The following is a 26,491-nucleotide window of genomic DNA, read 5'->3' on the forward strand; positions in this document are numbered from 1 at the left end:
ACTAGAGACACTTTTTACTATCATTAACATGATTCCTTGTAAGACTTTTTTCTGTGAATGTTCTTTAACATGCTCAGTGTGTTTGTCATGTACAGCTTTATGTATGCTGCTCTCTCCATGTATTTTCCAGTTATGACTTCTCATGACTGTATAATATCATTACTCTCTAAGCACGAACTGCCAACTAACTCTCTTTGACAGTAGATATTTTGATGCAGAAACCATGACTTTCATACTCTACCCAGCATGAGGTGTGCCCGCCATAGCAGGTGCTCAGTACTGTTTGGGTTCAATTATAATCTAAATTCACTTATACAATGAAGGTCTAAGAACTGAACATTCACAAGTGAAGTATTTCAGATAAACGGGGTGAGTTTGATCCAGAAAACTGTTATTTACAGGATTAAAAACAATGATTACACATAATGCCCTTCAGTTACAAGCAAATCACCTCGTCTTCTTTTGAGGCATGTAATTTGGAGAGGATAAAGATGTGGAGAACATTCTAGAATTGAAGGAGGAGCAATGCTTTCCTCTGCAAGTGACTTCTACTCTGTCTCTGGACAAGGTAACAGCACATGGCTGAAAGCCCGAGGGGTGAATTATTGAGTGTGACTCCTCTGGGAGGCTACCTGACAGCCCCAACCCCACACTCAGAGCTGACACTACTGGAAAGAGCAGGTAATGCGACCTATCTACTCCCAGGCCATTTTCACTTTTGCACACCAGGCACTCCTGCAAGGTTATTCTTTTTTATTTTTCTTTCTTTTTTTGATGTCTGTGTAGAGCATTTACCTAAAACATCTCTGTCTGTCTGTTTGTCAGTCCCTACCTATCTATCTATCTATCTATCTATCTATCTATCTATCTATCTATCTATCTATCTATCTATCTATTTATCTATCTATCTAATCTATCTATGCAAATGTCCTTGTGCCTAGTTTTGGAGGACTTACAAGACACAGGTTTGTGTTTTTTACAGAAAGGGCAAAACTGCTTATGTTCGCTGAAGCATTTTACTGAGTTAGAGATTGTCAATGCACTGAGCATTTTACCCAGCATTATTAACAAGGAGCAGGAACTTTCCTTCATGTTGGAGTACCAAGTTCAGCAAACCCCTCATCCGTTAGGAGACCCCCTCACAGTGCAAAGTTCACTAGGTCCATGAACAATGAAATCACAAAATCACATCTCATGGGATCATACATCCTGAGTTTAAGCCCATGTCTCACCTCCCACAGGCTGTCCATTTCAAATTACATCCCCCTTTCCCTTCCGAATGCTACTTGGCTTTTGCTCTTTTTATAATTTATTTTGTGTGCGCATATATATGTACAAGCATAGAAGGCCAGGGGTCCATGCCAGGTGTCTTCCTCCATCGTTTTCCACCTGTTTGTCTTTTGAACAGCACCTGTCACTGAACTTAGACCATACTTTTCTCTTGTGCAATAAAACACCATGACCAAGGCAACTTTAGAGAAAGAAGGGTTTGGGAGGGCTTACAGCTCCAGTGAGATAGAAGTCCCTCACCAGCATGCCCAGGAGCATGGCATCGGCAGGCAGGCATGGAGCTGGAGCAGCCACTGAGAACTCACATCCCCAGTCCACAAACAGGAACACACCAGAGAAGGTAGTGGGCTTTTGAAACCTTAAGCTCAACCTGAGTGACACACCTTTGACAAGGCCACATTTCCTAATCCTTCCCAAACCGCTATCAAATAGGAACCAAGTATCCAAATACTAGAGACGTACAGGGGCATTTCATTCACACAGTGTTTTCTGGGCAAACCGGCTGGCTAGTGGGCCTCGGGGCTACAGACATACACCACCACACATAGCTTGTTCACACGAGTTCTGGTGCCAAACTCAGGTCCTTGTGCTGGCTCAGCAAGATTTTTACCAGCTGAGCTTTCTCCCTAGTCTCAGTTTTTCATCTTTAATGTTTTAAATTAACACATCAGAATAAAATTCAGTTGTCTATTTCAAATTCTGTTTCTCTCAAAATGTCACTAGGATGCTGCTCTTTAATTCCTGAATATATAAGAATCCCCAGACAGGGCAGCAAGACCAGCCTGACAAGCTGGGTTTGGTCCCCGAGAACTGACCTCACTAGCTGTCCTCTCAACTCCACGTGTGCCTCAGCATCCTACAACATGAATAAACACAGCCAAGCTGTGGTACCCGGGAAATCCATTCTGCCCACATAGAAGGAACATCTGCTGGGAGGCTCTGGCTGCAGTACCCCTGATCCCATGACTGTAACCTAACTAAAACAAACAATTCCCAACCCCAACTCTTAATTTTCTAGGAAAGGCCACCTCTTGCCCTGGCCACATTTCAGGATCTCAGAAAAATGGAATAATGGCTATGGTTCTCCTTAGAAATAAGGAGAAGTGTTCCAAGAAGCAATAGCCTTTTCTGACAAAGGACACTTGAGCCAAAGACAAATGGTGTAGCACCCACCACACAGGCTTTCTGCCATATGCACAGTGTTAGTGGAGCGTAATCTCATTCCTAATAAGCACAGGTGGGAAGATCTATCCTACACAGCGGTGTTTTATGAGTCCCCTATGGTAAGCACCTCACCTAAGAAGTCAGAATAGTAGAAAACTGAGAATAAATACGTGAATCAACGCAGCACATTGAAACATCTTCCACAGAAGCAGAAGGCAAGACAAACACAAAACAGAGAATGTAGCCTACTTCATAAGGATACAAAGTCATTATTTAAAGTTTAACAAATGCATAAGCTCCTATGTAAAATGGACAAAACCTAACAGCCATTTTTTTCTTTAAACTTTCTAATAGGCAAACTAAATGAAAATATCTATATATGAACTAGAAATGTTCATATCTGGAGCTGGGGATGCCATCCAGTGGTAGGGTATCTGACAGCGTTTGTAAGGTCCTGGGCTGATCCCCAGAACTGTAAGGAAAAGGAGAACAAAGGCAGAGGAAGGCAGAAAGGGGAGAACTTATACATTAAAATACAATTGTTGCCTGAGTATGCTGGTGCATACCTGTAATTTCAGCTCTCAGGAGTCTAAAAAAAGTGCATGAGTTCAAGGCTAGCCTAGGCTACACAGTGAGACCCACTGTCAAAACTCAACCAAAATGGTCAAATTCTTTAAATATTTTGCTGTAATGTATAATCTTGAAGTAAAAATTATCTCTAAAAGAAGTCTTTAAATTGAAAACAAAAAGATCAGCAATAAGATTATTCAAAATAAACATCACATAAACAATTTAAAATCTGGAGATTGGCCTTGAAAAGGTCCTTTTCCAATACCCCAGGCCAGTGACATGCTTGGGAGCTCTTGTTCTCATTTTCCCAGCTTCTATTTATTCAAGAAGTAGTCTGAGCAGGAAATGGGACAAGTCAAACGACCACAATCAATCTCATCACCTTCACAACATGCTGTGAATGTAATTAATCCTCTATTTATTTAGGGGACTTCACACCCCTTACAATAAGGCAGCAACTCCCTGCTGGCTTCGGTTAAGATAATTATGTTATAACAAGGATTGGGTTTCAATCATAATAGGCAGAAGAAAAGGAAATTGCACTTGAAGTTGTCAGTTTTTTAAAAGCTTTTTTGTGACTCCATTCAGAGACCGCTCTTGACAAAGCTCTCCTTAAACAGAGAGCTTTCTGAGCATGATAACCGCACGCGTGCCACATTAATCAATGTAAGCCTCTTCCCTGAGTAAGACATTAAGACATTCAAGCACAGGAGAAACTCCACAAGGTACAGAATGTGGTTCACAAAACCCACCAGATGTATCACCACATCACCACCCACACTCAGTTGGTCCAGAGTTTTAAGACGTAAATATTAAAAGAACAAGAAGGCATAAAGAAACACCATTTGCCCCTCCCCCCCCCCCAGCAAAACACGGCTCTAAGAGCCTGGGGAGGCCAAAGCCACCCAGCAGTGAGCAGCACGAGAAGAATGAGAGACAAACAAAACCCAGTCAAACCTACAAGACAGGCTGGGTGCAGATGCCACTCCTTAGACACAGGCAAGGCACCCATGCCCAAGCACTGCTGAAAGCTGCTATCTTTCTGCAAGATTATCCATGCTTTCTCCCCTAATCTCCACTGCCGTAAGAAAACTGGAAGGCACACAGCCTTGCCTAGTTTATTTTCAATCCACTTCAGATTATATAGAAGGAGGTCACTAGTTTGTTCCGGATGCCCAGAACCGAAATAATCACACAGAAACTGTATTAATTAAATCACTGCTTGGCCCATTAGCTTTAGCTTCTTATTGGCTAACTCTTACATATTAATTTAACCCATTTCTATTAATCTGTTTATGACCACGTGGCTGTGGCTTACCGGCTAAAGTTCTGACACCTGTCTCTGGCAGGGCTACATGGCTTCTCTCTGACTCCACCCTTCTTTCTCCCAGCATTCAGTTCCATCTTCCCTGCCTACCTAAGCTCTGCCCTGCTATAAGTCCAAAGCAGTTTCTTCATTCATTAATGGCAATCACAACATACAGAGGGAATCCCACATCAAGATTAGACAACAACAAAAGGTAGACATTAAGTTAAAACTAAAAACAAAATCTTCAGTTGATACTAATGTGTCAATGCTGACTCACTGACTGACACCTCAGCCTTTAAAGTGTTATGTGAATAAGGGGAAGTAATGGCGTACTTGGAAACTCCGTACTATCTTCGCAATTTTAAGTCTAAAACTATACTAAAATAAAACATCCACCTAGGAGCTGAGATGGCTCTGGCGGTAAAGTGTCTGCTGCACAAGCATGAGGACTCTAGTGAAGATCACCAACACCCATGCTAAAGGTCAGACAGCATCTGGAACCCCTGCTCTGGGGATTTGGTGGAAGTATATGGAGACGGTCAGATCCCCAGCTAGCTTAGCTCAACTGATAAGCGGCAGGTTCAGTGTGAGACCTTGTCTCAAAAAAATAAAGTGGTAAGTGGATATGATGGTATATGCATTTAGCCCCAGCATTTTAGAGGCAGAGGCAGGTGAGTTTGAGGCTAGCTTAGTCTACATAGCAAGTTCCAGACAGCTAGGGTTACACAGAGAAACCTCATGTCAAAAAAATAAAAAATAAAATGAAATAAGGTAGAGAATGACTTAGGAATACACCAGACCCTGACCTCAGGCCTATGCATATATACCCATGTGCAAAAAAATGTGCAAGTAAACATGTACGTGCGTACACACACACACACACACACACACACACACACACACACGCGCGCACACGCACGCACGCATGCTCACTCACTTGCGCGATTATTTGAAGTAGGATAAAATTACAAATGAAGAAAGAAGGACATAAATAACAAAACCCCTCTCATAAACTCTTGAACATCCTGACTCGCAATTTTTCTGAATACACGGTTCCAGGAGCACTGGTCTCTTCAAAGGGTTACAGCAGCCCTGAATCGTAGGGATAGCTGTAATCCTAGGATTTCTTGGCACTTTGCTTGGTAAAAACGTCTAAGGAAGAGCGGTAGTCCCCAGTGCTCACCACTGAACTACTGGTGATAAGGTTAAAGCTTATTAAGAAGATCCCTTCTCTGTGACACCTCACCAGACAGACAAAAGGGAGAAGATATTGGCACTGTAGTAATCCTTCCATGGAGATAAATCCCACTTCCATCCAGGATGAACTTGCGGGCTTAATTAAAAATAAACAGTAAAACTAAAGAGCAACCTGACATGGCAGATAAGCATCTCACCGGGAATGACTTCAGTTCAAGCAGGTTTAATGTGAGTGAATTATACACAATTGCTTTTGGAAATTTCTACATGTTTGTTATTAGAAGACAATGCAGCACTCAACGTTTAACCATGTACCAGAGAAGTAACTTCCCACACCAGGCAAACCACCCAGAGTATCTGCCTGTCACTTTGCAGGTCTTAATTTAGCCAGATACCCTCAGTGTTGTAGGCTCATTATAAATAACAGTGACATGGAGATACTGTCTCTCCGCAGCTACAGCTCAGCCCTTATGACGCTTGCTTGTGTCTGGTACACTCTGAGCCCTGGGTAGTATAACTCATTCCACAAGCACCTCTTCAACCTGCTATGACCAAGGTTACTGGACAGAAGAGAGAATGGCCACTGGGGTCAGCTCCATTCTTCCTCTCCCGGAATTACAAACCAATGGTTCTACACCATCTGCACTAAATGGAAGGATGTGTGAACTCGGGGCTGTAGAATGGCTTTCTGGTTCCCCTGAGAGCTTCTAGAAAGCAAGGGTGTATATGGAAAGCAGCAGCCTCAAGGGACATGGCTAAAGCAGGCTGCTGAATTTCTGCATGGCTTGAGTCCCCTAGGTCCAGCCACTTTTAACACATGGGCTCAGAGGAGAATCAACTATCTACTAAGAAACTAGTTTCTATTGTCAAAGCCTAAGTGAGCTTCTCCCCCATCACCTGACTCAAGTCAAGATAACAAACAACTTCAGAACACATTAGAGGGCTGAGAGTTTCTCATATGGCCCCATAACTAAAGGCAAGGGTGGTAGTTAAGATTCTCATGCATCAATAAAGGTATACTGCAAGAATAAACTGGCCCAAATATAAGCAGCTTCAGTCCATTGTTGCTCTTCCACTAACCACAGCAACAAGCAGGCAATGTGTGCAGCATGTTGCTGCCATGTTTTCCTTGTCTCCCTCACAGTGGTTTTCTCAGCCAGGAAAGATTGCTATTACAGTCACATGAGTACCACAGTCCCAGGCAAGTAGACAGCATTCTCACATCACTGTTTAATTCATATCCCTTCTCTGTCCAAGTTCTCAAGACGTCTTGCCCAGCTGTGATCCACATGTTATTGGCGTGTTTTCTGGATGTCCCTGAGAGACCAAGACAGCATTTTCAAGACTGCCCTCCTTATCTCTCTCAACCTAACCTCTCCAGTATTATTAAATCTTGTCAAAGGTGCCTTCAGTGGTCAGGTTTAGTGATATTTTGTTTGTAATCTAACAAATTAAGCTTGCCTGAACATCAGAGCGCAGAGCTAAGCCATTAGTTAGCCACAGAGGCGAGGCAGATGGATCTCTGTGAGTCAAGGTCACTAGCTACAAGAAATTGATCCAGTCTAAAAGAGAAACAGAGCCAGGCAGTGGCGGCTCACACCTTTAATCCCAGTACTTGGGAGCCACAAGCCTTTAATCCCAGAAGTAGGAGAGGTGGAGACAGGAGCAATATGGCTGAGTAGGGAGAGGAATATAAGGTGGGAGGACAGCAGCTCGGATGCAGTCTGGAGATGCATTCTGAGGATGTGTAGAGACAGGATTGCCCCTTCAATCTGAGAATTCAGTAGAGATAAAGGGTCTCCCTAAATGACTGGCTGCTCCGCTTCTCTGACCTCTCAGCTTTCACTCCCTAATATCTGACTCCGGGTTTTTATTATGAACACCAATTAGAATCCTTGCTGCAGTTAGGTTCACTGACCAAGTTTGAACCTGGCTCTCAGCTCCACTCCTCCCTCTCTGACCCTGTCCAAGGAGTACCCCACCTGCCTCACCACCTCTTGACTCTGAGCACTGACTTGCTTTCCGGCTCATGGTCACCTCTCAAGTTCCAGTCACCATTAGCCTGGATCCCCAAGCAAGTCTTTCAACTTTGAGCCCAACCCCACTCCAGTAGGTTCTACAATGTGCTCTGACGATGTCACTCATACAGGTACCCTTAGCTTCAGGCTCTTTGGTCATTCCCCACTTCCAGGATGAAGTGGTCACAGCTTCCATGAGGCCTCCAGCCTCATCTCCCTCCGTCCTATGCCCATACTCTGATCTAGCCACAGTTTATGAGAGCTTAGGTAGACCATGTGCCTTCTCTATTATCTGACGCTCTGCTTTCTTCCTCAGCTCCACCTAGTGTTCTGACACAGGGGTCTCACCACACACCCCAGGCTGGCCTCAAACTCCCACCCTTCTAACTCAGGCCCCCAGGTGCTAGCTAGCATCTGAGGTCTGTGCTACTATTTTTAACTTTCTTTTTTCTGGTGCTAAAAATTGAACACACAGGAGACAGGAGCTCTACTTTACATCCCCAGCCCTTTGACTAGCTGTCATCAATCCTTATGATCTTAACTGAATATTTTTGTGTTTTTAATCCATTTTCTGTTGCTATTACAGATACCTCAGACTGAGTAATTTAAAATTTATTTTGGTTCCCAGTTTAAGAAGTCTGAAATCACAGCACTTCAGCTGCTTATCTTCTAGTGAGAATCATACATTGGATGATGGAATATCAGAAGAAAATGGACCTGGGCAGAGGAGAGGGAAAAAATGAAGGAGTTGAAGCCATTTTATAACAACCTGCTCAACAGAGAACCAATCCATTACTGTGAGAATCGATACTGCCGCACAGAAGGGGTTAATCACTCTTCGGCTAATCAGTTCTGAAGGCCCCAAAGCTTCTCAACACTGTTAGACAACATGTCTTACTTGTTCACCAGAACCTTCCCAACACCTGTTTTAGCATGTGTCCTATCTTAAGGTTCAACAAGGTTGAAGGCGACAATATTCTATAAGATATTTAGTACTAATGCTGCACCTCCGCATGAGTCAACCCCACCCCTCCTGCTGCAGATATGCCAGGAATAAAAGTGGCAAAGAAACCTCCTCCTCTGCAGCAACCAGGGGCACACCTCACCCTGCTAAGCACACAGGCCTGGAAGAATAGGGCAGAGCAGTGAGGTCTTAGGTGTTCAGCTACTGTGAGACAGCACAGAAATGGTTTAAGTTCACTTACAATCACCAAGGCTGAGGTAAAAGGCTTCTCATCCTCAAGATAAGCCTTTAAGAAAAATTTTCCTTCCATAGACTTCTGGCTTCTTTATCTTTAGGGTCATAAGACTGCTTTTGAGGAAAAATTATGCTAAAAAGAATGGGAATTTAAATGTTCCAAGAGTATTAATTAGCAAACAATCAGCTCACTGTAAACAGGCCCAGCATTTCAAGCACACATTTTAAAAAAATAATTTATTTAATTTCATTTTATGTACATTGGCATAATGGTTTCAGATCCCCAGGAACTGGAGGTATGGACAGTACCATGTGGTTCTGTACCATGTGAGCTACCATGTGGGTGCTGGGAATTGAACCTGTGTCCTCTGGAAGAGCAGCCAGTACTCTTAACTGCAGAACCATCTCTCCAACCTCAAGCACACATCTTAAATTCTTTTTCTGCACAATTACCTACCCTGAAAACAAAATACTATGCTAGATGGAGTTGGAGAGTTAGCTGAGGGACAGAGGGAATGCTTTGCATGTGCAGGAATGATCCCCAGTAACACACACACACACACACACACACACACACACGCACGCACGCACGCACGCACACAAGCACACAACAAAACTGTACTGGAGTAGAAAGGAAACGATGCAATGCTTCAGTTACATGCTCAAATATTTATACTGAAGACTGTCAGGATTTTATTTAGATTTAAAAATAACAAAAACGTTATATGCAGAAGAACAGAAATAAATCTTATTTGTCATTTTAAAATGTACTATAAATTAAAGCCACATAATTTTAGCCAAATGTGTGGAGAGTGTCTGCATTCCCTGCATCAGGGAAGCTGAAGAAAAGGATCCTGGGGCTACATAAGATCCTGTTTCAAACCAGCAAAACCCAAACAAAACAAAACCCATTCAGATAACTGTCAGTTCTCTTCTGTGGGCACAGATACCCTTTTTGACAGTGTGGAGTTTCTTATTTATTTAAAAACAAAACTTGATAGAAACTACATTATAAAGGGAAAAGATGTATTGAATACTATTAAGTGTAAAACAGGCTACAAATGGGTATGTGCAAAGTATTTCCACTCGGTTAAGAATGAATGGGGAGCCAGGTGGTGGTGACGCATGCCTTCAGTCCAAGCACTGAGGAAGCAGAGGCAGGTAGATCTTCAAGTTCTAGGCCAGCCTGGTTTAAAGTGAGTTCCAGGACAGCCAGGACTACATAGAGAAACCCTATCTTGAAAAGCCGATAGACAGACAGAGAAACAGACAGACAAGAAATAGATGAAGTACTAAAATACATATACTGACTGCATAGCAGGAAGAAGCAACTTTCTTAGGTCACATGGCCAATGAGACATAGAGCCAGAACATTACACTTTACTCTTACCCATCCTATATTACCTAAAGGATGGAAAGTGCTAAGTTCTCAGAAGACAGAACTACAACAGCTATTAATCATGGAAGGCCACCATGAAAGAGTCAGACATAGAAAGAAATCCAATATTGAACATAACTGAAAATTTCAACAAAGATAAGCCACAACTGATGGACAGTGCTTTTAAAATTATACCTTATTTATTTATTTATTTATGCATTCATTCATTCATTCATTCATTTATTATTGTGTGTGTGCACATACATGCATTTACAAAAATGCTACGATGCCTGTGTAGAGGTCAGAGGCCAACTTATAGGAGTTGCTTTTCTCTTCCACTATGGTCCTGGTGACCAAACTCAGGTTGTTGGGTTTGACAAGTGCCTTTACCTACTGAGCCATCTGATGAACCCCAATTCACAGCTTTTAAAAGTGTTACATTATTATTATTATTATTTGGTTTTTGGGTGTTGTGTGCATGTATGTGTACTACATATGTGCAAACGCCTGTGGAGGCCAGAAGAGGGCACCATACTCCTCTGGACCTGAGGTTATTATAGACAGTTGTGATCCTCTGTGGGGGTGCTGGGAAGTGAATCCCAGTCCTCTGAAAGAGCAGCCAATGCTCTTAACTGCTGGGCCATCTTACCAATTCCAGAGTTACATTTTTTTTTTAACAATGAAAAACTTCTCCTTTAACTAACAGGGCCCATTCAATTCAACTAAAATTTGCTGTGCACACTAGACACTGTAGATCCAGATGAATGTTCTCTCATAGGGCCCTTGAAGCTTTAGTGGAGATGAGGGCTTAGATTATTCCACTATAGGGAAGGCATAAGACGTGCCTAGCGATTTCTCAACCAAGTGCTATGGGAGCATTTATGAACAAAACAAATGGTTCATTAAATCCCTTTCCTCCAGGAAGGTTCCCAAAGGGAACAGTTTTTCTTTGGGCTCCCTTCTACAGCCATGAGTAAAGAAAACTGGTTGTAACATGTGACTTATCTGGGAAAGTATCTGGACCCACAGGGCAGGATATTGTCACAGACCTATCTATCTGTTACCATGACTGCAAGTCAAACCTCAACAACCGTCATGCTGCCTGCCACTCAGGGCATGTTTGATGCAGCAGGCACCACACTGGAAGGTTCAGTGCCATGGACACTGAAGGAAATAAGGAATGCCTGTTTTCCCCATAGACTCGTAACTCCTAATAAGAATCCAAGGTTCCATGTTCCACAAGAAGCAGACAGCATGGAAGCAAAACACCCTCATGAGGAAAACCTTACATTGTTGCCATAGCTGCATTGATTCAATACAAGAAGGACAGCACTTCAATAAATTTTTGCCAAAGTAAATGTCTGACTGGAAAAATGGAATGCTGTTTTTGTGTAGGTCAGAATTTCATACTTGTCTGGCACTTCCAATAAAATGTTAAACAGCTTTTATTATTATAATAAAAAATATCAAATAGAGAATAAAGAAAATATAAACTATTGTGAAATATAAAAACATGGTGGTTTCACTATAGAAAATTAAACTGCAAAAGATGAAGAAAAATAGTTAAGAGGCTGCCATATTTAGAGGTGAGAAGGTTGTAAGGCATCAGAAAGCCCATCTAAGCTGTTCTTGTAAAACCAAGGATGAAATTAGAAGGTTTAATAAAAATCAAATGTGTGAAGAAATCTGTTATTTCAAAGGAGGAGGAAAATAGCTGGGCTATCGTTTATCACAGTAAAACACAGCCTATTTAGGAGAAAGAAAAGTGAGGCTCAAATTGATGAAGTCAAAGAAGAAAGGTAGTTTATAAAATTCTTGAGTCTCTGCAAGCTCTCAAGACTTTCCTACTCCAGACTACAGTATTCTTTTACAAACAAAAACAAACAAATCACTACTACCAGAACAATTCATTACTGAGAACCTAAGAATTCTGCAGCTTCCCATGACTTAAAACAAGTTTAAAAAAAAAAAAACTTTAAGAATGTCTGGTGAGCCCATAGCAACTTGCGCACTTACATCTGTCTATAAAATACAATGTAGTCTTCTCAATATTTAATAAGCGATGTCACAAGATAGGAGAAGAGAACTCATGAAAATGGGATCCTGGCACAAACCTCAACACTCATTACATGTTTATAAAAATCCCTGCTCTCAGAAAACAAATCAACCAACACTGAGAGACGGTTTCAATCTAATTATATTATGAAAACAAAAGTAACAACAGGAAATCGCAGCAGGGCATCTGATCAGCTCAATTAGCAGGAGAACCAGATAAAGTGATGGCCTGCCATTATGACCTCAGGGGTTAAAGATCCAATTTTCCATCTGGCAAAATCTAGATTTCTAACACAGATGCTGACTCCACATGCTGAATAGTATCAGGTGTTGTCTGGAGCAACCCTGAGCATCCTCCAGCCAACAGGTAGTCAGGGGGCTTTCATGCTGCACTCTAATGTAACTGCTTCCTTGTGAACAGAAATAAGAAATAAATTCTGTATCACGATCATTCAAAGAGGTATTAAAAGGCAATCACAGCAGTAAGAGAAGCCTTGCTTCTCTCCCTTCTTGGTCAGCACTGACACAACACTGTGCCATCATGCTCTACAGCACCCAGAAACTGTTCCAATCAAGAGCTCTGTAAATCTCAACAAACAGCCCCTTGCTACTGAAGTGGATCACTGGCTGTGTCTGATGAGAAGTAGATCTGTGTACTCAAGTCCTTCCTCACATACAAATGCACTGTCTTTTTAAGTTAACAGTCAGCTGACTTTGCTTCCTTGATCGAAGCAATGCTAAACGGTTTTACAAATCAAGAAAATGTCACTCAGCAAGTGCTGGGGCCTATTTGCGAGTGTTCAGACTCTTCAATACCTATGCTGCAAGACTAAAGTTTTTCTTACACTTGGAAACATGAACTTGGTAAGTCAGGGGTCAGTGGACAAAAGCACAGCTCTTATTTGCATTAGACTTAAATCTTGTGACTTTTACACATGCAAATGTCAGTGCACATGCATGCACACACAGTCCCACCGCAGGTATAGGTCTAAGTACCTGGTCTTGAGACTTCCATTCAGAAAGGAGGATAGCAATTCTGTGTGCACACTGTTAGGGTTTGACTCCAGAAGGCTCCAGTCTCATCTGCCTTAGCACTTGTTAAGGTTAAAGGACCACCTGGAGACTATGGAGCCTTTAGAACTACATAGCTCTGGGACCCAAGCTATTAGGAATGGTCCTTTGAGAGCTACAGCCTGGCCCCACTTTCTCCTCATCTGATAAGACACGAAGAAGCCATGCTGTAAGTTCACACCACATTGACCCTAGTCACCATGCCTTCCCTGCCATGTACCCTCTAAACCAGTGATTCTCAGCCTTCGTAATGCTGTAACTGTTTAATGCATGACAAGATCTGGGATGTCTTTCTGTATATGTGTTGCTTTTACTGGTTAATAAATAAAGCTGCTTTGGCCTATGGCATGGCAGAATATAGCCACACTGGAAGAGATACAGAGAGAGAGTAGGCGGAGTCAAAGAGATGTCATCTGCCAAAGAAGGACACATCAGAACCTTACTGGTAGGCCACAGCCTCATGGCGATACACAGATTAATAGAAATGGGTTAATTTAAGATGTAAGAGTTAGTTAATAAGAAGTCTGAGCTAATAGGCCAAAGAGTATTGTAATTAATATAGTTTCTACGTGATTATTCGGGTCTGGATGACCAGGAACAAAAGAACAGTCTCCGCTAACAATGTCACCCCAACCATAAAATTATTTTCATTGCTACTTCATCACTATAATGAACTGTAATGTAAATATTTGTCTTCCAGTGGTCTTAGGCAACCCCTGTGAAAAAGTTATTGACATGGATCATGCCCACAGGATGAGAACTATTGCTCTAAAGTGTGAACAGAAACAATCATCCCTCCCTTTAGTTGTTTCTGCCAGATATTCTGCTATAGCAACACACACGCCATAAATCATATATTCATATATATATATATACACACACACACATATATCAAACCAATCTCTTTTATCCACCTATACCTATCTCTCTAAACAATTCACCAAGCTGCCTATCTTAATAAAGCCTAGACATCCCTCCCTGTGTGTGTGTGCGTGCGTGTGTGTGTCTGTGAGAGAGAGAGAGAGTATTTTTATATTTTCTCCCTTTCTCTGAGACAGTCTTTCTATGTAGCCCAGGTGAGTCCCACATGCCCCTGCTTAGAATCCAGCTGTTTTTAAAGTGTTTAGTAGCTATGTGGGTTTCTTTCACATTAAGATTTACTCTCCAGGTATTTCATCTTCTTCCTCCCAGGTAAGTGGTGTTTTACAAACGCAAGTTCATACAAATTGCCCAGGGACACAAAACTTACTTGGCCTTCTGAATCCATACACAGTAGTCTGAGATGTAGAGATCATTCAAAATGTAGGCTGGGTCATTTTCCTGAAAGATTTTGTGAACATCCAGGAGACATTTTAAAACTGCACTCTTACCTGAAAAAAATTTAAAACATCCAGTCAACCTTAAGGAGGAAAAAAAAAAAAATCTGATTTCTTAACTAAGAAATTAAGATCTTGGAGGGAAATGCATTTAAAACAGCTCAGAGTTTTAATAGTTTCTTAAGAATATTTTAACTTATGAACTACCTCTCTAGCCCCTTAGCTTTTATTTTTGAAACAGTCTTACTATGCTACCCAGGCCGTCCTTGCACTTGTGATCCACCTGTCTCTGCTGAGCAGCTGGGGTTACAGGCCTGCACTGCCCCCTGGCTCAAAAGCACATTTTGAAAGAAAGAGAACTTGTATTTAAAGTGGTGGTGCCCAATACATAGAACAGATGCGGACGTTAGCAGGTTCACTTTCAACAACCTGAAGTGTGTGCACAGCGCAGAAGTGTTAACTCAGCTTCTTTAACCCACACAAAATCTCCATCCTTTTCCCTTGGCAATGCCTTATTCCTGCCCCCTCTTTCCGGCCACCAGAGTCCACACCCTTTCACACACCCGTCATCTCACGTGGAGTCAAGAATTCTTCCCCATCTTTGGTTCTGGACTCTCCAATGGGTCACACATTTTGTGATATGTTGTCCACCCCACCCCCAGCATGTGTTTTCGAGACCTTCATGGCATCCTCTAACTTATTCCTCTCTTCTACTTGACAGAACTTGTCTAGCAAGTCTTGGGTCCTTTCAGCAAACCCTCGGCCCATATCCCTTTACTAAACCCTGCAATGGCAATGCAAAGGAAGCCAGGTGATGATCCTCCCTAAACCTCCCCTGCTCACTTCACAGGAGAACCCCAGCTGCCAGGATGTAAGAGCCATGGAGACTATTCCAACCTCAGTGGTGCCACAGACCACCCACTGTGCCATGCTACCTATACACTCTTGGGTCACTCAGTCATATCACACTTTATTAGTCAAGAGTTAAGTTCTTGGAAACACAGGTCATGCCTTTCCAGGGTTAACTAGGCAGCGTCCTAATATGCAGACAATGAAAGTTCCATTGCTAGCCTACAAAATGAGAGAGCCGTGTAATGCTTAGCAAGCTCAGAACTACAAGACCCCAAGTTCATCTAGTTAAGTCAAAGAAAGACTTCATTGTGACTAAGATGGACACCTCCACTGCCTGCCTAAATACAAAGTAGATAATGTGGATGGGAGAATTTCAAGAAAAGAGGAGGAAATAAAAACAGAGCACATACCTGTGGTGAAACCAGTGTCACCCCAAAAAACCCAAAGGTGAACTGAACCTGGAAGAATGGTTGGAACAGTTCCAATGCCAAAGGGATAAAAAGTGTCCCACTAGGCACACACACACACTGGTTCCCTCCTGATTTTTCTATTTCGGTGAAAAGCATGCAGCAGGAAGGTGTTAAGATTGTGATACCGGCTGTCCTAGCTTGTTTCTATTGCTGTGATAATGACCATGGGGGCATGCAGGCGGGAGGTTAACTTGGCTTAAACTTCTACATCACAGTCCATCATCAAAGGAAGCCAAGGCAGGGGCTCAAGGCAGGAACCTGAGACAGACGCTGAAGCAGAACCATAAGGAACACTGTAACTTACTGTCATGCTCAGCCTGCTTTTTCATATAACCCAGGACCACCTGCCCAGGGGTGGCACCACCCACAGAGGGCTGGGGCTCACCCCACCCATCACTGATCAAGAAAACATTTTTGTCCTAATGCTAATCTGATGGAGGCAATTCCGCAATTGCCCGTTCCTCCTCCCAGATGACTCTCACACGTGTCAAATTGACAAAAAAAGCTAATCAGCACCCTGACTGACTGACTGACTATAAAGAGTTTCAAGTAGCAATCACAGGTCTGTGCCAGAAAACCATTCACGTGTAACTTGACTCTACGTCTTTACAGGGTGACAGTCCCAGAACATTCCTTCCCAAGATCTCGTACCTTCCTAATATAACCAGATGAACAGAAAATGCAGGGTTTAAGGTGGTAGGGAAGGTACTAGTCCATTCACTGAATCAACAGATGAGCCCATTGTGTGCCTAGCACTGGTCTACATGGAGGAGCACAGTTATTCATTATTTACACCTCTTCTTTTTCAAAATGTCCACCAGACACATGCAATTTGTTCAGCAAAAACCTGGACACACTCTGCTACAGAGCTCTCAAACACTGACAGAGGAATGCTACACATTGTGACTCATTTGCACTTAAGCAACTGACAAGCAATCTTCAGATGATGTTTTCAAGCAATCATATGCAAGGGAGTTTGGGGAAATGGGATTCAGAAGCTCTCTTCAAAAAGCTGTGTATCAACAAGCCTCACCAAAACTAGTTTTACGGAATTTTATGTCATAGCATGGAAAAGAGAGCCAGGCTGGTTGCAGCTGACAATCTAACAGAAGCAGATTAAAGTAACCCTCCCTCCAACCCACTATTGTCATCTGAGCCCCTTTGGTTTCTCAAGCTAGCAGCCAGCTTCCCCACGGCAAGCACGGCATCACAGGTAGAGGTTTACATACATGGGGCTAGCTGGGATTTTTAGCATCTCGTTTGTACCAAATGCTCTTTCTGTCCTGTCCTTGGCTACTTATTCAGCAGCTATCCACAAAAGAAAAGACTAGTCCTTTTCTAGGCTGTCACATGGCTGGTGACCAGAAGCTTACAGGGACGCACAGTCCCTGCCTCCTGTGGGGCTTTTACCCAGTTATGGTCTTGTCACACATGCTATGAGCATAAAAACCTGCTCAGGCCTAAAGCTAAGACAATTATTTTGGCTCAAAAGCACGGCAGGAAAGTGACCATTTTTTAAGCGGTTCACTGCCTGCTCCAGAGTATAAAAAACAAAGGTACCTTTTGCACAGTAACCACGGTAACTATTTTCACTGCAGGAAAGAGCTAGCATTTGTCCCCAGGATATCAAATGGCCCTAAACTCAGAGATTCCCTAGGACTGATTGGCTGGATAAGCCAACCCTAACCATGCAAGAATGTTGTCCTTGAATCTAGGGCCTTCTACTCACCCATGAAGGCACTAGAAACTAGTGTCCTAGGATTGTAAGTGACAAAAGTCATGAATGTTCTACTTCACTGGAATGATTGTCTAATGATGGCACACAGAAACATAATGACAACATGAAGAAAATATGGAGGGCAATAATAAGTAGGTGGCCGGTAAACACGATTTAAAATGTTCTCTGACTTTTCCTCCTATTAGCAGACCAGGTTGGGCAATAATCTCTCAGCGACAAACCAGCTTGTGGCTGAAGGTATTTAAGAAATTGGTCCCATCCGTAGAAGAATCAGAGTAGGAGATGCTTTTGCTGGTTAGGTGCCAGAATAGGAAGAATAATGCAAGCTGCTATCTACACCTAAGACGATCTCAGTTTCTTTCCAATGGGCATCTGCAGCTTTCGGAATACCCAGCTCTGACCCATGCACATGCAGGTCAACCTGCACTGTTATCAACCTCGGGTGGTGTTCTCCAGGAGTCACCTTCCTTGGTTTTTGAGACAGTGTCTCTCTGCTCAGTGAGTAGTCAGTGCAGGCCAGTGACTAGAGGGCCAGGGAAGAACATTAAGTAGCCTGCTCTGTCACTCTATTTTATTCCCTACAGACAGGGTCTCTCACTGACCCTGGCAGCTAAGCCCAGACTTTTTATAAGTGTGCCAGGCATTTAAACATAGGTCCTCATACTTGCTCAGCAAGGGTCCATTCTGGCAAACCTGCCTCCTTGATATTTTAAGCTACGCAAAACAAGAAGTCAAGAAAGGAAAAGAAGACTTTAAAGTCTTGACAGAAAGGCTGCCTCATTGATATTTATAAAATGTATCAGAATAAAAGCCAACAGTATTTATCATCTTTAAACACAATTTAGCAGATACCTGGGTAAATTTCTTAGAGTCTGGTGAGACAATATTATCAAAAGAGATATCTTAGCAATTATTTTAACATTAATTTCCATAGTTCATTTGAGCCTAAAAAGGGAGAAGATATAAAGAAACACTGTGTCAAATCAGTCAAAATTAAGAGAAACAAAATGGGGTAATTTGCTTCATGATGAAGCCCTGTTAAGATGCAGAATAAAGTCCCTAATAACAAAATGCTTCTCAGTCTGGGTAAGTCTTTCACACCCTCAAATTCCATGTAAGGGTTCTGCATTGTAAGAAGCACATACCTAAAATAAGCTAGTCTCATAGGCAGGGTAAGACCAGTTTAAAAAAAACAAACAAACCATCCTTTGCTATTACAGTTACACTACACACAGTATCCACACATTAACAGGAATTAACAGGAAGCAAGAGTACACTTTATAGGTGGTCCTGCCTGAAACAGATTCAATCCAGTGTCTAATTTTCCATCCAAGTATCAATTCAGGCATTCCTTTTTTCTGGGAAGAGAGTTCCAGCTCTCCCCCAGGCCTACTTCAGGTATCCCCACAATGCCTGGCACACCTCTCCAGTTAGAGCCAACACGTACATCACATACTAGCCCTACTAAGTCAGGCACTTCCTTTATTTGTTTCACAAATAAGTGAATGATTTGGCCCAGTCCCAGCTAGGATTTGAAATTAAGCATGCCTGACTCTCAACCACTATGGCATAAACAGTATCTGAATTCATCACCTTGCATGGAGAACTCCTAGGCAGGAAAGGATGTGACTTTTCATTCTCTAAACTGGAACAATGTCCAGAAAACCCTATGTTCCTGTTCAATAACGGATACAGACTGGAGTAGACAGAAGCTAACATTTACACCCTTGCTCAGACTGCTGGGTTAACATGTAGAAGGGTAGGCAACACCTCTGGGGTCTGTGAACTTAACTTCAAGCTACTGCATTATTACAGGCATGGTGCTCACAACTGTAATTCTAGCGCAGGGGGACACAAAACACCTGTTCATGACAATCACAGACACTCCCTCCAGGAGGAAAGGAGAAGGCCTTTAGGTCTCAGAAAGCTCCTGAGTTATGACATTCAAAAGACTTGTAAAGTTATAAAAGATAATAAGCAGTTGCTAGGGAGAGAGAACCCAAGGACCAGTTAATCAGCCTGCAAATTGTTCCTGGAGCCATAAGGATGCAGCTTTGTGAGTCATCACTTAGGCTGAGGTGGGCTTCTTGGAGATGGAGCTGCCTTTTGAGTGACCATGTTCTTGTGAGAAAACCCTCACTTATACTCCTGCAAGTAACAGAAGTGTTCCTTTGGTCCATCGTCAGTGCTCTATCTAAGGGTCAATACAAGTCTGTTCATGTCTCCCCAGGAAGACTCATAAAATGCAACTGACACCCAAGCAGAACCAAAGAACTGACTATGAATAAGGGAGAGGTGGCTGCTCATTCCCTGCAACAGGTACTGAGATATGCAGCTGAGGATGACCTGCGTGAGGACGGGGCGCTCCTCTGTCAGCAACCCAGACAGAACCATTTTCCCCATGGATATGGGATGATGTGCCTCCTTGCTATCTGGTGGCACATTCTACATTAGACACATGATAGAACACGCAACCAGAGTCAAGCCATCTAAGAGGAGAGCACCCCTGAGAATAATTCTCAGGTGGCCATCTTCTTTTACTTGAGATGGGTAGCATGCTTCCTTGACTAACGGGGTCCATCCTGTGAAATGGTAATGTCCCAAACAGATGATAAAAGAACTCGCCTGTATACGGGAGGAATTGTGAGAAAAAGGCATGCAGATGCAACCCACTGGCAAAACAGTAGGAAAACAAAAAAGGTGAGATGGAAGGGTTGGCTTGCCATTTCTCACAGCTGGAAGGTTGTAATGAAAAGACAGCATAAGTTAGAGCTGTGCTAAAGAGCCCTTCTCTGGTTCCAAAATCTTAGAACTCATGGAAGAATCAGTGAGGCGGGACAGAGCAAAGCAGAAGTGCTGGAAAACACTTCTCAAGTCCCACCTTTAGTACAAAGGAAGGAAAACCCCATGATTCAACATGACTGATCATCAGAGAACACTCTGCATTTGAACTGATTAAATTGAGAAAAACTCTTAATTGAGGAATGAAGAACCCCTTGACAATCTGGCTTTGTGAGGTTGAGAAAAAGAGGGGCAAATGGGACCAGTCTGAGTGCCATGAAGGCAGAGAAACTAAGTGTGGTAGTTTGAATGAGAAAGGACTCATAGATTTGAATACTAGGTCCCCAGCTAGTAGAAGTATTTGAGAAGGCTTAAGAGGTGTGGCCTGGTTGGAGGGGGTGTGTCACTGTGGGAGTGGTAAGGGTGGGTTTGGAGGCTTCAAAGACCCACATGATTCCCAGTTAGCACTCTGCTTCCTGTTCATGGATCAGGTTGTAAGCTTTCAGGTACTGCTTCAGTACCATGCCTACTTGCCACCATGTTTCCTGTCATAATGGTTACAGAAGTTAACTCCCCAAAACTGTGAACCCCAAATGAAATGCTTTCTTTTGTAAGTTGCCTTGGTCACGGTGTTTTATTACAGTAATAGAAAAATAACCAAGACACTAAGTAATATGATTATTCATCTTTCCCCGAGACAGAGGCTGCATAACCTGAAGCAACGCAAACAATAGCAGTACTCAAGGCCTTGCACAGGCATCATTAGAAAGCCTTGGTTTCACCAGCTGAGGTCTCCATGAATTTCATTAAGACAACAAAAGGCAAGCACAACAAATTAGTTCAGTAAGATGAACAGTGTTTGATGACCAGTTCACCTGACAGGACTGTTCACAGTAGAGTTAAGGAGCTGAGAGGCTGGAGACATGGCTCAGGGGTTAGGAGCACATACTGTTCTTGCAGATGACACAAGTTAGATTCCCAGCACCCACGCTAAGGGCCCATGATCACCTGTAACTCCTGCCTCAGGGGGATCCAAAGCCTCTGCCCTCTATGAGAACCTGTACTCATATGCATGTATCTACACACAGTCACACAGATTTAAAAATACAGCAAAAGAAAGAAAAATAGAGCCAGGGAGGAAAGAAGAAAAGGGAGTGGGGAGAAGGGAAAAGGCCAACTCAGCAAGAACTTCATTCTGGTGGTGCTGCTGAGCCCTAAGGTGGGACACAACCTTTACAATATAGAAGCTCCGGCAGACCTGGATGACTTCAAACAGCATGGAAGCCAGGTGTGTAAAGAGCAAAAGCAATCGAGAGGGGAGGAAAAGGTCAAAGCAGACAGGAGTCTGTGCAGGTTGCTAGGTGGCAAATGTGCCAAGATTTGTGGAGCAGAGCTCCTATGGAGAAAATGACCAGAAAGGCAAAGGCTGTGCTAGTGAGCTTCTGAAGCCTTTAAAGGCTGAGCACAGACAGCTCAGGGAAATGCAACAACAACACAGGTGAAAAAGAAGCTTATCTTGGGGTCGGCAGTTCAACATCTAGAATACCTGTGTGCACTTCTGCCCTGCCAAGAAAGTTTATTGGCAGTGGTGATGGTTTACTCAACCTAGAGCCTTTTTTCCCAGCCAGGAGAGACTGACAAACACGCAAGTACCACAGTGATAGCCCAGAGCCTGTCAGAACCCAGAAGTTGACTCTAGTGCCGACCTCAGGTTAGAGCAAAGCCCTGCTCCCTCTTGGCTGAGCTAGGCTGAGCAGTACAAGCTGGCCCCACTGAGACCACTGGAGCAGAGAGATGCATGGCAGGCACAGCAGCAGTGGCAGCAGCACCCATACATGTAGTGTTCCCATAGTGCTATTGTACTCAACACTGATCTTGTGTACATGCATGATGTGGGAGTGTCATATATCAATTTGTTGATTTCATTGGTTAAGCAATAAAAAGAAACTGCTTGGCCTCATAGCTTAAAACATAGGTGGGAGGAGTAAACAGAATAGAATGCTGGGAGGAAGAGGAAGTGAGCTCAGAGACTCGACAGCTCTCCTCTCGGACAAGACGCCTCAGAGAGACGCCATGCTCCCGGCTCCTGGGCGGATGCGGGGATAGCTCTGTTCTCTGAGACACACGCGATGAAGCTCCTCCGACCCAGGATGGACGTAGGCTAGAATCTTCCCGGTAAGACCGGTGCTCACAGATTATTAGAGATGGGTTGATCAGGATATCAGAATTAGCCAGTAAGGGCTAGAGCTAAAGGGCCAAGCAGTGTTTACATGAATACAGTTTCCGTGTAATTATTTCAGGTAAAGCTAGCCTTGCAGGCAGTGGGGTGCTGGGGACGCAGCCCCGCCGCTCCTATTATTACACATGCACACGAAATAATTGCCAGAACATAGACATTTGTGAATGAATTTAGGCCAGAGGTCAATGATGGACATTATCCTCAATCACTTTTGAACCCACTGAAACTAAGAGTTCACTGATCAGAGTAGCTAGCCAGCATGTCCTGGTTCTACTACCCAGCACTGGGACTAAAGTATACAATGCTATGCCCAGATTGTTCCCATTATGCTAGGGATCTGAACTCAGGTCCCTATGCCAGCATAGTAAGTATTTAACTGAGCCCTCAACATTGTTCTTTGATGAAACAATTGATGTATATAAGATCATTTTGTATTATACAATACCTTAATAAGACTTCTTTTTTTTAAAAAAAAAATTATCTTCCAAGATAAACTGGCACTTGCTTAGATAAGGTAGGCCTTCAAATATCCTTACCAACCTCTGTTGAAAGGTTTGATTATCTCCCCACCCCAAAAAAGACTCAACTATATAATACTATACTATCCCTTGAGTGTCTTATAGATTTGAACAACATCTGGAATAACAATAAAAATAAGAGTTAAAGAGTCTGAAGAAAGGCACCATGCAGCCATAATAGTGGATGACAATCCTGGTGCCAGAGATAGGCTACCACTCTATGAGGTAGCCAAGGAGGTTCCTGAGGCCCCACAACTACCATAACTGTTGGCTGCATGCTACAACTAAAAAAAAAAATTGCAGTAGGAGATGTGTTGTAGAATATTATTTTTAGGTGTGCTACTTTTGTTTATGTCTGTAATATTTATTTAATGATGCAAACATGTGTTTGATTAAATAAAATTCACCTGCGGTCTGGAGGCTAAGTCAGCGACTAGCTGACAGGAAATAGTAGGGAGGAGCCAGGTGAAGAAGGGTTTATAACGGGGTGAGAAAAAGCACGAGGACTTCTCAGGAGATGCCAGGAGGAGAGCTAGGTGAGCTGCTTGCTATTCAGCCTCTCTGGAAACAGGACTCTACCTCAACCTTTGAATCATGAGTTCTTTAGAGGGACAGAGATTTAGAAAAGTTCTCTTAGTAGTTTTGGAAGAGTTGGTGCCTGAGGGAACAGAATTTCTACCTGTGGCTCTTGCAGCCCTTCCTGCTGCTGGTAGCTTTGGAGCTGCAGTTGCTGACTAGGACAGCCGTAGTTTAAAAGGCAGACAATTAAAATGAGGACGAAGGACGACGTGAAGTTAGGCTGGAAATGAGCTAGAAGCTCTGATCTTGCTGGGTGGCTTTTTTCCCCCTTTTTAATTATTTTATTTTTAAATTTTTTATTACTTTATAAATAATAGGAGTCAAAATTTCCACTTCCTCTCCTCTTCCCACTCCCCACCTCTTCCAGTCCTAAGACAGGGCAGGGTACCCTGCCCTGTGGGAAGTCCAAGGCCCTCCCTGCTCCATCCAGGCTCAGGAAGGTATGCATCCAAATAGAATAGAATCCCAAAAAGTCAGTACATGCAGTAGAGACAAATCCCAGTGCCATTATTGTTGGCTTCTCAGTCTGCCTCAATTGTGAGCCACATTCAGAGGGTCCAGTTTGATCCCATGCTCGTTCAGTCCCAGACCAGCTGGATTTGGTGAGCTCCCATTAGCTCAGGCACACTGACTCAGTAGGTGCACCAACCCCTCGTGGTCCTGACTTCCTTGCTCATAATTCTCCCTCCTTCTGCTCTTCAACTGGACCTTGGGAGCTCAGTCCAGTGCTCCGATGTGGGTCTCTGTCTCTATCTCCATCTGTCATCAGATGAAGGTTCTATGGTGATATTCAAGATAGTCATCAGTCTGACTACGGGACAAGGCCAGTTCAGGCATCCTCTCCTCCACTGCCCAGGGTCCTAGCTGGGGACATCCCTATGGACACCTGGGAACCCCTCTAGAGTCAAGCCTCTTGCCAACCCCACAATGCCTCCACAGATATGGGAGCAGGGCTGGCTGGTTTTCATAGCGCTAGAAGATGCAATGCAGGCTGCACGGGCAGAACTGTCACCAACAGTCCTGTTTGGTTAAGGACACTGCATGATATGCTACCCACATACGCAGTAAGATGTGTCCACTGAATAATAGTGGTATGACTGTTATAGGTGCCATTAACTGCTTGCTGATTGGATTTAACGTACACTCCATAGGAGGGAACTCATGCCTGGCATTGTAAACCACATCAAAAGCCTATGGCTGGACTCCAGTGGGGAAGCAGCTACTATTGTTTATTATTAAACAGTCTCTATTCACCACCCGTGCTCAAGTACGTAGCCCCTCCCCATGATCCTCTAAGTGACTCCAATAATGTCACTGACCTACTAAACTAGACTTGGGTAGAACTGTTTCTTTGGTCTGTTGTCAGTGTCTCCCTGGAAAAAGTCACCCAATAACACACAACTTGTTTCCAACTTCTCTTATTACATCTACTACCTGAAACTCAGCTGTACCAATTTTCTTTCCTCTCTGCACCATTAAAAAACCAAGGCTGCTTTTAGCCTTTTCTGTTCTTACAACCCTTAATCAGAGCCTGTCAAAGTGTCAGGTCTTTCAATCTCTAAGCACATAGTCAGATGTCATCAAAATCACTTGATGGTTGCATAACTGATTCTCACTCATTTACAGTTAAGAACAAGACACTCAAATTCCAGATAGAACTCCTTAAAAAAAATCCCATTTACATACTAAGTAAAAAAATGGACAAGTTAAGAAGTCAAAGACAAACAGCTTATTGAGACAAACTTAAAACATATACTAAAAACTTCAAAAATATTTTAGCACAATTATGATTCAACAACTTCATCCGAAGAATATGCCACATATTCCCATGTCCAACTAAAACTTAGCTGTTTGAATTGATACTGCTTAATAACAAAAGTTCTGACACGCCCTTGGGAACTGTTAGCTTGAATTGGGAAAGCGGCTCTAAGAAGCCAGAGAGAGGAAATGTGAGCGCACAGGAGGAACAGCTAGCAGCTCTTCAAGCGGCGCCTGGAACAAGACCCACTCAGCCCATCACATATGCATCTTTTGATGGTGGAGAATATTGTGCCAAGGTGATTTTTTTAAAAAAATGTTGGCAATCAGTATTCTTCCTTTCTACTTCTTTTAAAGTCCTGCAGAGTGTCAAGACTACACACAACACAGTGACAGCAGGTGACAGATGGACCATGCATCTGCCCATTTCACCCAGGCCTCATCACTGTTTTCATACACCCTGCCTTATTTGCTTACTGCTTGGCCAACTAGACATCTCAGTTTGCTTCTCCTAGTGAGGAGGATCCTATGCTACTGCAAACCAAATAGATCAGCTGCATCTTGCCTACACGGTGGGATAGCAAGGAAAGCGATATATGTTAGCACCCTGCTGTTAGGGATAGGAGGCAGCCCATGACCTCAGCCTCCAATCCTTCAAGATAAACTTGAGGCAAAGTGGTAAATCTATTCTGTGAAGAGCTACAAATTTGATATTTTAGCTTTGTAGGCTGTTTAATCTCTGCTGCATCTACTTGACTATGCCATTAAATTATAAAAGCAGACAAAGAAAATGCGTAAGTGATTGGGCATGATTGTGTTCCAATAAAACTTTATTTATGGACACTAAAATATGAAGTGAATATAATTTTTATGTCACAAAACATAATTTTGTTTTTCTTATGGGACAGAGTCTTCCACATGCAGGAATTTGCAGTCTTTCTGTACAGTCTCCCAGGTGCCAAGATGAAGGGTGTGTGCCACCATACCTGA

The 26,491-nt window shown here is 43.0% G+C and overlaps 1 protein-coding gene across 1 annotated transcript in view; it reads right to left on the bottom strand.

The window, feature by feature from the left end:
• The window catches only part of Shq1 (SHQ1, H/ACA ribonucleoprotein assembly factor), a 110,896-nt gene that overhangs the window by 32,013 nt on the left and 52,392 nt on the right, over positions 1 to 26,491 (bottom strand). The window contains exon 10 of the mRNA XM_005364948.3: positions 14,500 to 14,620. Coding sequence (XP_005365005.1) covers positions 14,500 to 14,620 — 121 coding nt within the window. The remainder of the gene's footprint in view (positions 1 to 14,499; positions 14,621 to 26,491) is intronic.

Source organism: Microtus ochrogaster, unplaced genomic scaffold, assembly GCF_000317375.1.
Source record: "Microtus ochrogaster isolate Prairie Vole_2 unplaced genomic scaffold, MicOch1.0 UNK1, whole genome shotgun sequence".
NCBI classification, from domain to species: Eukaryota; Metazoa; Chordata; class Mammalia; order Rodentia; family Cricetidae; genus Microtus; species Microtus ochrogaster.